The 13,821-nt window shown below is 41.0% G+C and overlaps 1 protein-coding gene across 3 annotated transcripts in view; it reads right to left on the bottom strand.

Moving 5' to 3' along the window:
- Window positions 1-13,479, bottom strand: part of LOC117397716 (beta-2 adrenergic receptor) — a 20,142-nt gene extending 6,663 nt beyond the window's left edge. Inside the window, exons 1-2 of one of the 3 annotated variants that reach the window (XM_033996513.3) lie at window positions 11,441-13,479; window positions 9-2,334 (exon numbers count right to left, since the gene is read on the bottom strand). In XM_033996513.3, the coding sequence (XP_033852404.3) occupies window positions 2,259-2,334; window positions 11,441-12,738 (1,374 nt within the window). In that variant the 5' untranslated portion in view covers window positions 12,739-13,479 and the 3' untranslated portion in view covers window positions 9-2,258. Of the gene's footprint in view, window positions 1-8; window positions 2,335-11,440 lie in introns of those variants that run through there. The other 2 variants (XM_033996517.3, XM_033996515.3) reach the window with 2 other exon arrangements.
- Window positions 13,480-13,821: the final 342 nt, after the last annotated feature.

The following is a 13,821-nucleotide window of genomic DNA, read 5'->3' as shown; positions in this document are numbered from 1 at the left end:
TATGTGTATGGCAGTTTGAATATGGGGGTCTAATATGTGTATGGCAGTTTGAATATGGGGGTCTAATATGTGTATGGCAGTTTGAATATGGGGGGTCTAATATGTGTATGGCAGTTTGAATATGGGGGTCTAATATGTGTATGGCAGTTTGAATATGGGGGGTCTAATATGTGTATGGCAGTTTGAATATGGGGGTCTAATATGTGTATGGTAGTTTGAATATGGGGGTCTAAGATGTGTATAGCAGTTTGAATATGGGGGGTCTAATATGTGTATGGTAGTTTGAATATGGGGGTCTAATATGTGTATGGTAGTTTGAATATGGGGGTCTAATATGTGTATGGCAGTTTGAATATGGGGGTCTAAGATGTGTATGGCAGTTTGAATATGGGGGGTCTAATATGTGTATGGCAGTTTGAATATGGGGGGTCTAATATGTGTATATCAGTTTGAATATGGGGGTCTAATATGTGTATGGTAGTTTGAATATGGGGGGTCTAATATGTGTATATCAGTCCTGCTCTGGGGAAACAATAGGTATATAAAAAAAAAAAATCCATTACATGAGAGTAGATGTTAAAACTTCATGCCGATTTGAACTCTCGCCAAGACAAGCACCAACTAAGTCGTAGCTTTATAATAAACTAATGTGATTAATCTGCGTCTCCATCCATTTGCGTTTCCTTCCATCTGATGATGTAGATATCCTTCTGCCTGGTGTTGATGGCTGAAGTGTAATGCTGGCTCCAGGGATCAGCTTATTTTGCCTGTGTTAAACATCTAGACTGAAAGCATTTTTTTTATTTTAATTTGATTTCACTTGGAATATCCAGGTTTCCACACTAATCGGTTTGTTTAGAGAATGCGTGCCATTGTCCAGGGTTAGGGTTATCATATGACCCCCAGGACAGTTTAGGGCAATTCAGGCTTTTTAAACCCCATTGCATTCTGGTAAGTGTAGTCCTGCTGTGAAAGGAACCTGAGACAGGTAAAACATCCCAGAATGCATTGCGACATGAGTTGAAAAGCCTGAACTGGATTAAACTGTCCCAGTGTACATGGAGTCATAGAGGAGCTCCTCAAATGCTCTTCAATGACCGGTCACCAGTGGCCCCCACATTGGCAACGCTTCTGTGCTGGCTAAGAGGCAATGGTAGCACAACTACAGCTGTGATTCTGCTATCACTAGATTCCCACACCACTCGCCTCCACCTCACATTTTTAAAGATAACCCCTAACACTATATCAAAATAAAAATCAACATTATTCATACCTTATTTTAAATACTGACATACAATATTCAATACAAAAAAAGCAAAGCTAAGATTTTAAAATAATAAGTTAGGCACAATATTCCTGAACATGTCAACAAAGGGTTCATTTAAAAGGCGCACTCCCTCAGAAATGCTTGTTACTTCGCACGGAATCAGAATTGCAAAAGAACAGAAAGGTGTCACGCGGCTGCTTTGTGCTCGCCGCACGTTTGCAGCGACAGCTTCGAAAAAGCAGGACTTCAACAGGAATGTAAAATCGTTTTCAGGGAGTTCCGTTTTTTTTTTTTCAATCCAGGTGGTTTACCACATCTGTACTGGAGTTTCATGCGTCCTCTGAGAGCGAGTTCTGTCCTTTAGAGTCACACCGTCACAACAGCGCAGCTTTTGAGTCCTCAGTCCCAGCCAATGGTAGTTCATATCATAGTGTCTGGGTTTCCTTTCAGCTGCATTACACAAGTATCTTCAGGGATAGTGCAGAGAGAACCAATGCAATTGTCTTGTACAGAGGGACAATGGTAGCGCAAGGGCAACTACAATGCAACTAGGCTGCCACTGATAGAATGGTACCACAGTACTCTCTGTATGGCAAATCCCATATGATCTTCCATGGCAGTGCAATGGTCCTGCACTATGCTACAATAAGATAAGGCTGGAAGAATAGTCAATGAGAACATTTTCACAGTTTGACATACTAACAGTGTCACTGTAGTACGGACACACAATCCACACTGCTGGTAATCCATTCCCATGGTACCATATCAGTACCAGACAGACAGACAGTGTGCATCCCTATCAAGAGCTGCTCCGATATCTACCCCACAATGCACTGGGAGAGCTTCTCCGCAGGGTGACTGCTGCTGCTGCTGCTTCTCAGGGGGGGTGGAGCTAGGTCCAGCCAATCGCCAACGTCTGTTTCGTCTGATCAGCCAATCACCGTCCCTTGATGATGATGATGATGATGATGATGATGATGCGTTCCTCAGGTTAACCAACCGGAATGCAGTCCACTTCCAGACAGCCTATTTCTGATTGGCCATCTTCTTCTGACTGTAAACAGAAACTGACAATGTAGGTACCTGGTTAACATACATTTGCAAAGCAGAGATTCTTTATCCATTTCCCTGTATGCTTTTGAAAACAATTTAGGAGAGCAATTAGCACTTTGAGGCTTCTCCATGATTACAACATGAATTCACTGTGTTTTTAATGCAAGTTAATATGTTGTGTGCAGAGTGGGTCTTATTGCTTTTGGCTGCTCAAACTGACCCAGGGATGGAAATAAGACTCCCATTGCATAGCAGTTTGATGCGGTCCTGGTTTTACTAGGAGATTAATAAGGCACACCTGAGCTTTACCTAAACACACTGTGGCTAATCAAGCTTGTAGTAAAACCTGGAATGGGTGCAACCGCTATGCAATAGGAGTCTTATTTCCATCCCTGTTGACCACTCCTGTAAAAGGAGACGTCCTACTCATGCTGTATTAAAAACCATTCTACCTCGTTTCCATGCACCACTCGGGTTGAAAACCCTGCTGCCCCTGACTGGCAACGGGGGTTCAGGAGAAAAGCAGGAGAACCCGGATCAAATGGGATTGGAGATCAAACAAAGATCAAACTCACAAGCTGCTATTAAAACACAAGCACTGCGCCCTATGTTCTGTGCAGGAGATGACATCAAACGTCCAGGATAAGATGTACTGTGATTTTGACAGTGACGGTCTGAGCTCATACGGCATGTGATTCATTATATATTCCTCCATGTGTTTTCATCACGCTTGCTTGTGCTTTACCATGCATCCACTGTGCTTTACTAAAGGTCGCTTTCCAATGGTGCACAGCAGAGAAGTTTTACAAGAGTCAGCATTGGGGGAGCACTGAAAAAAAATGCAGTGTGATGACAGACAACTGGAGAAGGAAGGAAGGAAGGAAGGAAGGAAGGAAGGAAGGAAGGAAGGAAGGAAGGAAGGAAGGAAGGAAGGAAGGATGGGGAATGTCATTTATATGCAGGTTTCTATAATAATAATTAGCATGCAGGGGCACAGCTTTGCACTGCAAACAGCACCATGACCTGGGCAGCTTTGCATGCACTTGTCATTTTTATCCCTACTGTAATCAGTGTAAAAATAAGACCGTCAAATGAAACAGATATTTATACAGCGCCTGTCGCGTTTAGAAAATCTTAGAATCCCAGCTCGGGTACCTTTTTTGTCTGAAGAATTATACAGTTTTCAAATGATAAAATCTATACACATGAGCTGTACAATAAAACAAGGCTTTCCTGTTCCATGACTTGAATGACAGAAGTGTTCTGTAACAATGTATTTTAGGATGCGACGTCCATGAGTCAGAAAAGCACTCGTTTGTTTTTACACACCAAGTGGCAAATCGCCAAAAAACGAACGCTTTTAACAACAGTGTCGTCGCTCCTGTTCACCAGAGAAACAGCCCGCCCCCTCGATTGCTCAAACCTGAAGACTATGTTAACAGACAGCTAGGCAGAGATCAGCATGCAGCTACCGACACCAGCAATAAGACACGAAACCCACAAGCAGAGGAGAGCCTGAAGCCTATAGGGAAGTCAACCAAGGTCAGCACTTTAGCGACATAAACAAAAATGCTATCCTTCTTCCTTAATGATAAGATCTGGTACCTTTTTTGTTTAAAAATGAACCCCTGTCTAAAACCGTTGCCTCTCTCTCACTCTAGCATTCTTTAGATACCAAAACGGCGATCTTATCAACCATCGCGTGTTGGGACAGGTGAAGATAAACAAGATGGCTTTTTTATCCTTTAAAACACACACACACACACACAAGCAAAACAACCCCTATCTACCGCCCCCTCGCCTCTTTTCCACACATTAAAAACATTTCCATAGAGGCCACATTTTCAAAGGGTTTGCACCAATAAACCCCTGTTGTTTTCTGAAAAAAGGATGTTTCACGTTGGTGTAACAAAACTGATAAACGAACCTGAGAGATCTTGAATTGCGGAACATAAAAATGTTACAATGATCGCCCAATTCCCAGGAGCTGGTTGATCTCAGAACCTTATCAAGGATACCAGTGATTCAGCGTCAGCAGCGTGGCTAGGTTTCTCATTCCATACCCTCACCGCTCCCTGTGTGAAGAAGTGTGCCCTACCCTCTGTGCTAAGTAAGCCTCCACTCCAACTGTGTCCTCTGGTCCTGGTCTCTATGCTGCACTTAAAGTATTGGCTGGAACTATTTCAATTCTTAATCCGGAGTTTACATTTGAATTATGGTGGTGCTGTTGAGGTAACCCTGGGATAAACACAGATATCCTGTGTGATTTGGCCCGCACCTTGCCCGAATGCATCCTGCCATCCCACTGTAAGTTTGGAGATAGCACTTGGTTTCCTGCTCTTATTCAATTTGACCATTTTTCCGCTGGCTCGTCCGAGCCACGGGGCCCCCAGGTCATCACGGTGCGGGTGGTTTTTCCACTGGCTATTTGTCAAACCACGCAAGAACCAAACCGTGAAACTCTGGCCTCACAGCACAACTGAATCCTCGCTGTGTAATCATGGCTGCGTTTCAGTTATATATATATATGAAGAACGACAATGAAGAAAAACACAAGCATAACCTCTGAACCCGCCATTCTCAACTCAAACACAACGCCTCTTAACACCGCATCAACTACATGAGACTCGACTCGTTCATTGCGTGTGGCGTCAGCTGCAGTGGAAACACAGCCTGGCTCCTCCTAGCCCGTGCCGGACTGGCTCAGTGCGGCCCCGGCGCTGCACGGTTGTACAGTGGAAAAGGGGTATCGGTTCCTTCCTGTGTTACAGTGAACAGGATCCTCAACTCCTGACCCCACCTATAGTTCCTATGTGTGGTATATAGAACCCAAATGGCTCAGGTTGGGTCCTGTTATCTGTAACACAGGAAGGTGTTTTTTTTTTAATATGCTGTGTACATACAGTTGTAAAAATAAAACAAAACACAAATACATATTCAATTATACACAAGCAGCTTTATTACCAAAGTTCAGAACGTCGGCTAGCTTATGATGCAATAACCATGGCAGCAAAAGCCTAGAAGTACCTCCACTGTTTGTTGTCAAGCACGCTTTCCCTTGACAGATATAAAAGGTGCGTTGAGCAACGTTTCATATTTTTTAATTGGTTTGCGGATGAGAATACATAACAACAGCAGAACTGGACAAGGGTTTCAAACACACTGAGCCAACACTTAAAAAAAAAAATTAGGCGATCTTTTAGAGACAGGTGTTGACTCACAAAACATTCAAACCCTGGAACGTTAAAGTGAGCACATACTGACTGCTGCAGGCAACCTTGAATGACTTTCTCTGCTTCTGATCCTCCAAATTTTCAGCACACGGGTCACTGCAATGTCAATGCAGTGGTTGTGTATTACACTAAGGGGCAATGGTAGCACAGGAATAGAAGAGGTACAAAGGGATGAGGCTGCCATTGGTAGAATGGTACCACAGTATGCTAGCTATGCTCTTCCCAAATAAAATTGCAATACAGACAGACAGACAGACAGTGGCACTACAATGGCAGACAGACAGACAGCTATTTCTAACTCCAAAGACAGCAAGAGAGAGAGAGAGAGTAGCACAGGTATAGGGCATCTACATTGGGATGAGGCTGCCATTGTTAGAATGGTACCACAGTATGCTAACAACCAATACAAAGCAAACCAATACAATATCATTTGAATGCTGAGGTTAGCATTAAACAATTGCACACAGTTATAGTTTTTGATATCGGTGCCACTAAATGTACAGTCTGGTGCAGCTGTCTGATCAAACTGTGCAAAATGCTAAAAGTGATCAAAACCAAACACCCTGCACTACACAACGTATTAACAAATTACAAATCGCTGATTGGACTTCCAGGAAATATAAAGAGTGATGGTGTTGTTTTTTAACTTTGAAAACACTGTGTTTGAGAAATAAAAGATAAATGGACACGGGTGTAGTTATTAGTATTAGTTTGCCGGTCTGCGGTTTTGAGTGGCGTTATCTAATTTTGCTTCATAAAGTCGAATGAAACCTGCTGAATAATGTTACGTTAACATATTGAATTGCACACTGCTTTGGAGTTTTCCATACACTTAACAAAATACTGTACTACTATTATGGCTTCCATTAGACTTTCGTAGTTTCTTTGATTACATGATATTAAATAAAAAATCTAAATTATGTTCATATAGTTTTTTTTTTTACTATGTCTCAGTCCTAAAATTCTAGGTGATGCAAAACGTTTGACCTCGTATGCATTTGTCACCTATGAGGTCACTGTACTGTACACAGTAATTTTACAGCATGTTTGGCTGTGTAGTATACTAAACTTATGTACAACGCTGCAAAATCTTTATGTAAATATCTACGTGCGGAGAATTCCTCTGTAAAATCTTAGCGCAGATGTCAAATAGAGGCCCAGGATAGCGCCAGGGCATCCTCTTTGGGATTGAGCTGCAGGGAAGGGACAGTTGCTGGAAGATAATGGTTGCAATCACCGTGGTGAATGGAAGCGATTCACCATAGGTCATTTTCATCTACTCAAGAGATGACACCTTCTCAGATTCACAGCTAACAGCCTTGTCTTGTTCCCTAATCCCGCTGCTGTCTCTCCTTCTCAACCTGCTGCGGATCACTTACTCTGCACTGTCTACATCAACAGCACTTTACAGTATCTTGAATTGTACTGTAATAAGTAACGTATTGGGGTTTTTTTTCTGTTTTGACAAAATGCGAGAAAAAATAGACGTTCCCTAAAAGTGAATTGATCTTTAGCTGCAGGGACACATGCTTTCTGCCCCTTTGAAACCTGACACAGATACGCATGCTCCTGTATCAGTGGGAAAAACGTAACCTTATAACTCTACAGTATTAAATAGCTCGTAGAGACACATTTATTTTACAGACAGTGGTTTCAATTAGTTTGGATAACAGGTTAGTATTTTAACTCTTTATTTTGCTCTTATTTGAATGTGATCTTATTTTCTACTGATTTTTACTGTACTTTATAACTGCTCTTATCTGTAATGTGATATTGTGTAATGTGATATTTTGCAATGTGATACTTTGTACTATGATATTTTGTAGTCGCCCTGGATAATAATAACATTAATAATAATAATAATAATAATAATAATAATAATAATAATAATAATAATACATACAGATCACTGCATGACCTTTACAAAAAATGCGACCTATATTATGCTACTGCGTAATTTCCCTTATAAAAGTTTCTCACAGTAAAAGTGCATCAGATTGTAATAGAACACAGTGAAAGTATGGTAAAGCATAGGGAAGCATTGTAAAGCCCAGAGAGGTGTGAGCAAACCATGATAAACTATAGAAAATGCATGGGAAAGGTGCAAGACTACTGTGAAAATTGACAGTGCTAAACTTTTATAACACTGATGCAAGTATCAAGTGTAATGTGTTTTCTAAAATGCATAAAGTTACAATATTATAAAAACAATGACGTGTTTATGTGTAATTTCATCTCGGGGGATCTCCAAAAGAAACCTCTTGTTTATTTCTCCATCAGATCCCCTTGATGGAATTACATCATTATATACCATAGTGCCTGCCATCTCTCTATATATCCTCTATATACCTGCAGCATTGCATGCTTTAGATGCAAGCTTTTTTTTTACTGTATTTCCAGTTATATTTAGCCATTATTGAAACACATAAATATGCATCTCTCTCTCTCTCTCTCTCTCTCTCTCTCTCTGTCTCTGTCTCTCTCTCTCTCTCTCTGTCTCTCTCTCTCTCTCTCTCTCTCTCTGTCTCTGTCTCTCTCTCTCTCTCTCTCTCTCTCTCTCTCTCTCTCTCTCTCTCTCTCTCTCTCTCTCACACACACATACACACACAGCCCGACATTGTTTATACTTGTAAGGTATCTGCATTGGCTCACATTAAGAGCAGATTTATTGTTCCAAATTCTATGATTTCAAGGGTCACCACCATAAAAGTAAGAGCTAAACGAAACATTGTGGTTCCGCATTGAAAGCTTGCTTCTATATAACATCCTTCGAAGTGCCTAAGCTAACACAGACCTCATTTAAATTCTCACAAGCATAGGAAAGAAAATCCTTGCAAAGAAAAACTCATACTGTATGCACAGGCACAGCCAGGCTAATCCTTACACAGAGTCTCCCCTAGTAAAGCATAGCCAAGTGTAATAAAGCACAGTGAAAGCAGAGGTAGGCATTGCAAAGCCAGGAGATGTATGGTGAAGCCTATCAAAAGGCATGGCAAACTACGGTACACATAATGAAAGCAGATGGGGAAAACTTTTAAATCACCATGCAATTTTACCGGGGTAAACTTTTACAAAGGAATTCTATTTACACATAGATTCCGTAGATATTTACATATAGATTTTGCAGCCTGGAACATAAGGTATAATATATACCACAAAAAAATGACCATATACTGTATAGTGACCTTGTATGCAACACATGCATGTACATAGAACATGTAACCTGTGTTAAATCATTTCATCTATATGTTATACATGATACAGACATGCCGCGGTGTGGAGTAGTGGTTAGGGCTCTGGACTCTTGACCGGAGGGACGTGGGTTCAATCCCAGGTGGGGGACACTGCTGCTGTACCCTTGAGCAAGGCACTTTACCTAGATTGCTCCAGTAAAAACCCAACTCAATAAATGGGGAATTGTATGTAAAAATAGTGCGATATCTTGTAACAATTGTAAGTCGCCCTGGATAAGGGCGTCTGCTAAGAAATAAATAATAATAAATACATGCAAATACAGACTGTATGTGCTCTCTGTTTCATCAGCATTACCATGTCTATGCTCATTGCCAAGACATTTGCTCCATAAATAAAATTATTTTCGCCTTCCAGTGTTAGACTTGCTGAGATTATTAAACTATGCAACCCTAACAGAAACAGTCCAGCTGTAGACTCTTTTAAAAAAAGTTTACCATTGGCTGCCATGTGTTTTTATAATGCTTCCCTATGCTTCACCGTGCTTTCGCTATGTTTTAGTACACTTTGCTGTGCTTTTACTGTGGGGAAGGTTTATGAGGGTTGTATTGTATTTAACACCCTGATACTGCAGTATGGTTTTGTACAGAAGTGAATGTTTGTCTGTTTGTTTTTTGTTTTTTTTTAGTTTCTGAAGTTGATAAGAGGAAGCGTTTATGTTTGGAACATTTTTTACCTGTACTTTGGTATAACTTCCTGAAAAAAACAAAACATATAAAGAGGACAAGGTGTTTTTTATTGGTTGTTTTTTTTTTTGGACTTTGACCTAAGTAGTGATCTTAATAAATTCAACAACAGCCGTTTTGACAAGAAATCTTTCTGCATGTCTTCCAGTCAAAATGGGCGTCTGTGAAAGTGCGTTTCTTTGAGTTTTACTAAATGTAGCACTGTTGAGTGTTTCATAGCTTTGACACACACGTCAAATTTACTTGGCAAGCTCCCAAATACAGTAAGGATCCCCAAAAATGTTATTTTATGAATAAAATAGTCCGCTTATTTCAAATGCGTCTAAATTGAGGATCAAACTAGTTCACTAACATATCGAAATATTTATAAAGGGGTCCACTAGATATATATATATATATATATATATATATATATATATATATTTGGTTTGTCACACTTGTACTTTGCTTGAACAAAAGTTATTGTATTTCTTGCTCTTATTGTATTACTTGTATTGTAACACTTGAAATGTATTTGCTTACGATTGTAAGTCGCCCTGGATAAGGGCGTCTGCTAAGAAATAAATAATAATAATAATAATAATAATAATAATAATAATATATATATATATATATATATATATATATATATATATATATATATATATATATATATATATATATATATATATGTTAGTTTTCATCTTGACATTTTCTATCAATCGATTAATCATTATTAACATAAGGTGATATTTTGTAGTAATAATAATAATAATAATAATAATAATAATAATAATAATAATAATAATAATAATAATAATAATAATGTTATTTACTGCGAATGTTTCATAATGTCAGTTAATGTTTAATACACGTACATTTACTTGCATGTAGGTTGACAGTTTTGAAAACGTTTCCTTACATGTAATTGGAAGTCAGCCAAACTTAGTTATGAATTGCTGTTTGTGTTTTACGGGTTCGGGAGGCTCCTGGCTCTTTCTAATTTGAACATTTCATTTTTCAGCATGCTTTTAATTTTCTCTCGTGTGCTGTTTTTTTAACCGGTGTCTGTCACAGCAGTATGAAGCGCATGCTGTGAAGGGAATCTGTTCAGGGAGAGATAAACTTTATCTGTTTTCAGCTGCGTGCAAGGCAGCGATAGCCAGCCCGAGCCTTCTCAATGAAGACACAAAAACACATTTTCCTGGCGCTCAGCACTCCCTTTTATATTTTTATTTATTTATTTTTTATTCTTTCCCAAATTCATCTCAAGGAGTTCAAATGTATGTCCTGTCGTATGCCGTGCGCTTGCACTAGCTGGAGAAAGTTGCATCGGACGCGACTCTTGTGGAATTGTAGGAACAGCAGGAAATTGTATTTGAACTCATTTGAACTCGTAGTTGACTTGGTGACTCTTTTTGGAAAGCGTTGCCATTACATTTAGTACCGTAGAAAGTTCTGACAAGTAGCCTAATGTGTTTTCCGTTAAGGAAAAGAAAGTCAAAAATAAAGTTTACAAATAAATCTCACTGCGTTAAAACTTATTTAAGACACATTTCTTATCTGGCTCCTCAATTGTGCTACCTTCTCGTTGGAACTGGAAAAGCCACATTAAAAACAATTCTTAAGAAAATTCTAATATATAAATCTTACATCAAAAATGACTTTTGATAAGTCATTTTTGATGTAAGATTTATTTTATTAAGAAATTGGCAACTATAAAATGCCTTATGATCCATGAGAACATAAGAACATAAGAAAGTTTACAAACGAGAGGAGGCCATTCAGCCCATCTTGCTCGTTTGGTTGTTAGTAGCTTATTGATCCCAGAATCTCATCAAGCAGCTTCTTGAAGGATCCCAGGGTGTCAGCTTCAACAACATTACTGGGGAGTTGGTTCCAGACCTTGAGCCCAGATGACATCCCTATAGCACACCTATATAACAAATTTAATTTAAAAAGACGCTTACATTTCTGTCTCCGTCGTAGCGAATTCACTGAAGTGTGTATTCCCATTGGGACACGGGGCTCTGGGGGAGTGCTGGTCGCTGCGGCTGCTGCTCCGGCTGCTAGCCACGCTCTCCTCCGCCTCCAGCCCCGGCGGGATGGGAGCACGTGTTTGGTAAGGGCCCCCTGGATCCTTGCTACCTCCCGCGTCCCCAGCGAGGCAGGGGCACCGCATCTGAAGCTCCTTGGAAAAGGCGCGCAGCCACGTCTCCGAAACCCAAGGGCAGCGGAGCAGCTTCTTGAAGACCGCGCGGAAATCGGGGCTGCGGCAGTAGATGATCGGGTTCAAGCCGGAGTTGACGTATCCGAGCCAGTTGAGCGTCAGGAAGACGTGCTTGTCGATGATGCCCTTGACGAAGACCTTGATGATGTTGGCCATGAAGAAGGGCAGCCAGCACAGGGTGAAGATGCCCATGATGAGGCCCAGCGTCTTGAGGGCCTTGTGCTCTTTGATGGCTGCCAGCCTGGAAGGCCGACGCTTGGCATGCTTCCCGGGGGCCACGTTGGCCCCCCAGCCATCTCCCAGGTTGTCTTGGAAACGCACCCGGCTCTTCTCGATCAGGTGCACCTGCTTGGACGCGATGACAAAGACGCGGGCGTAGACGAAGATCATGACCAGTAGGGGGATGTAGAAGGAGACGACGGAGGAGGTGATGGCATAGGTCATGTTGGTGACGAAGTCGCAGCAGGTGGGGTCCTGGTAGCATATCCGGGCCTCCTTGTCCGCCTCGTCGCGCCAGTAGTGATTCATGATGGGCAGGAAGGAGATGAGCGCAGACACGGCCCAGATCACACACACGATGACCCGGGCGCGTGCTTTGCTTAGCAGGACCTTGTACCTCAGGGGCGCCGTGATGGCGATGTAGCGGTCCACCGCAATCACACACAGAGTCTCAATGCTGGCCGTCACGCACAGGACGTCCACCGACGTCCACAGCTCACAGGCTGTGGTCCCCAGCAGCCAGTGCTGGGACACCACCAAGGAAGCCCCCAGCGGCACCACCATTATCCCCATGATGAGGTCGGCACAGGCGAGAGACGTGATGAAGATGTTGGTGATGGTCTGCAGGCGAGAGGTCTTGGCAATGGCTATGATGACCAGCAGGTTGCCAATAATGATTATCAAGACTATAAAGGTCATCATGGTGGTCAGGAGGGACTGACGCAGCAGTTCAGAGTTGGGGTCAGTCTTGCCAGCGCTGGACGTGTTGGTAATCGCCGTTGGGGTGGCGTTTGGTGTCTGGCTCTCACCACTGAACATTTTTTTTTTATCTTAATGAAAATTAGAAGTATATAAGTCCCATCGGGGTTAGTTGTGTTATTCCGTCTTCCTGTGTGTTCTTAAAGCTCCCAGGGCAATCATCTTTTTATTCTTTTAATTATCATTATTATTATTATTTTGGATCTGTTTTTTTTTTTAAAAAGCAAGTTTTTTTCTCCATGTTTATTTTTCTTAATAAACACCTTCGTCCGCACTCTCAACAAAATGTAGATGCTTTTATCTAAGGATTTTTTTTTGGTTTGTTTGTTTTGAAATGTGCTTTAAAGAATCTTCCAAATGTTTCTTTTCTTTCTAATCAATTTTTTCTTTACCAAAACAAAAAACAAAAAACAAAAAAATGTTCGTTTACTTAACCCCAGACTTGATCATCTGTCCGAATTCCCATTCCCATTAAATAATACAAATATAATAACATTTTTTGGCAGATGCTTTTCAAAAAAAAAATATTATTTTTAAATGTCAAGCAGTCCTCCAACTGTCAGATAAAATAATAATAATAATAAATCCTTCTAGTTTCAATTTCTCTTGCTCCTTCTCAAATTGTTCTCTTTAGTCCTAAACGCTGGAGAGTTGGAATCAGAGTCCGTGCGCAAATAACAGCACTGATAGAGTCCAGAGAGTAGTTTTCCCTCCCCTCCTGACCCCTGTTCTCTCTCTCTCTCTCCTCTCAATGTTAGCACTCCAGCAGACAGAGGTTCTCTACTGTCTGCTGCCCCGATTGCAATAGCTTTAATAATCACACTCACAGCTAACAGGGAGGAGTCAATATACGTGGCTCGGCAATGTTACATTTAAAGTGACAGGGTCGAGGGGAGTGGGAGGGGCTGGCACACAAGCCAGTTTGCTCTATCGTACGGGACCCTGTTCAGATTCAAGTTCAGGTCGGAATCTGTAACGGTACTCGAATCGACAGGCCTTTGTTTTATGTTTTTGATTATTTTTTTCCCCTCCTTTTATGACAATATATTTTATTATTAATATTTATTTCTTAGCAGACGCCCTTATCGAGGGCGACTTACAATTGTTACAAGATATCACATTATTTTTACATACAATTATACA

This window comes from Acipenser ruthenus, chromosome 46, assembly GCF_902713425.1.
Source record: "Acipenser ruthenus chromosome 46, fAciRut3.2 maternal haplotype, whole genome shotgun sequence".
NCBI classification, from domain to species: Eukaryota; Metazoa; Chordata; class Actinopteri; order Acipenseriformes; family Acipenseridae; genus Acipenser; species Acipenser ruthenus.
The sequence above is the reverse complement of the archived record's forward strand: the minus strand, read 5'-3'. Positions and strand labels throughout refer to the sequence as shown.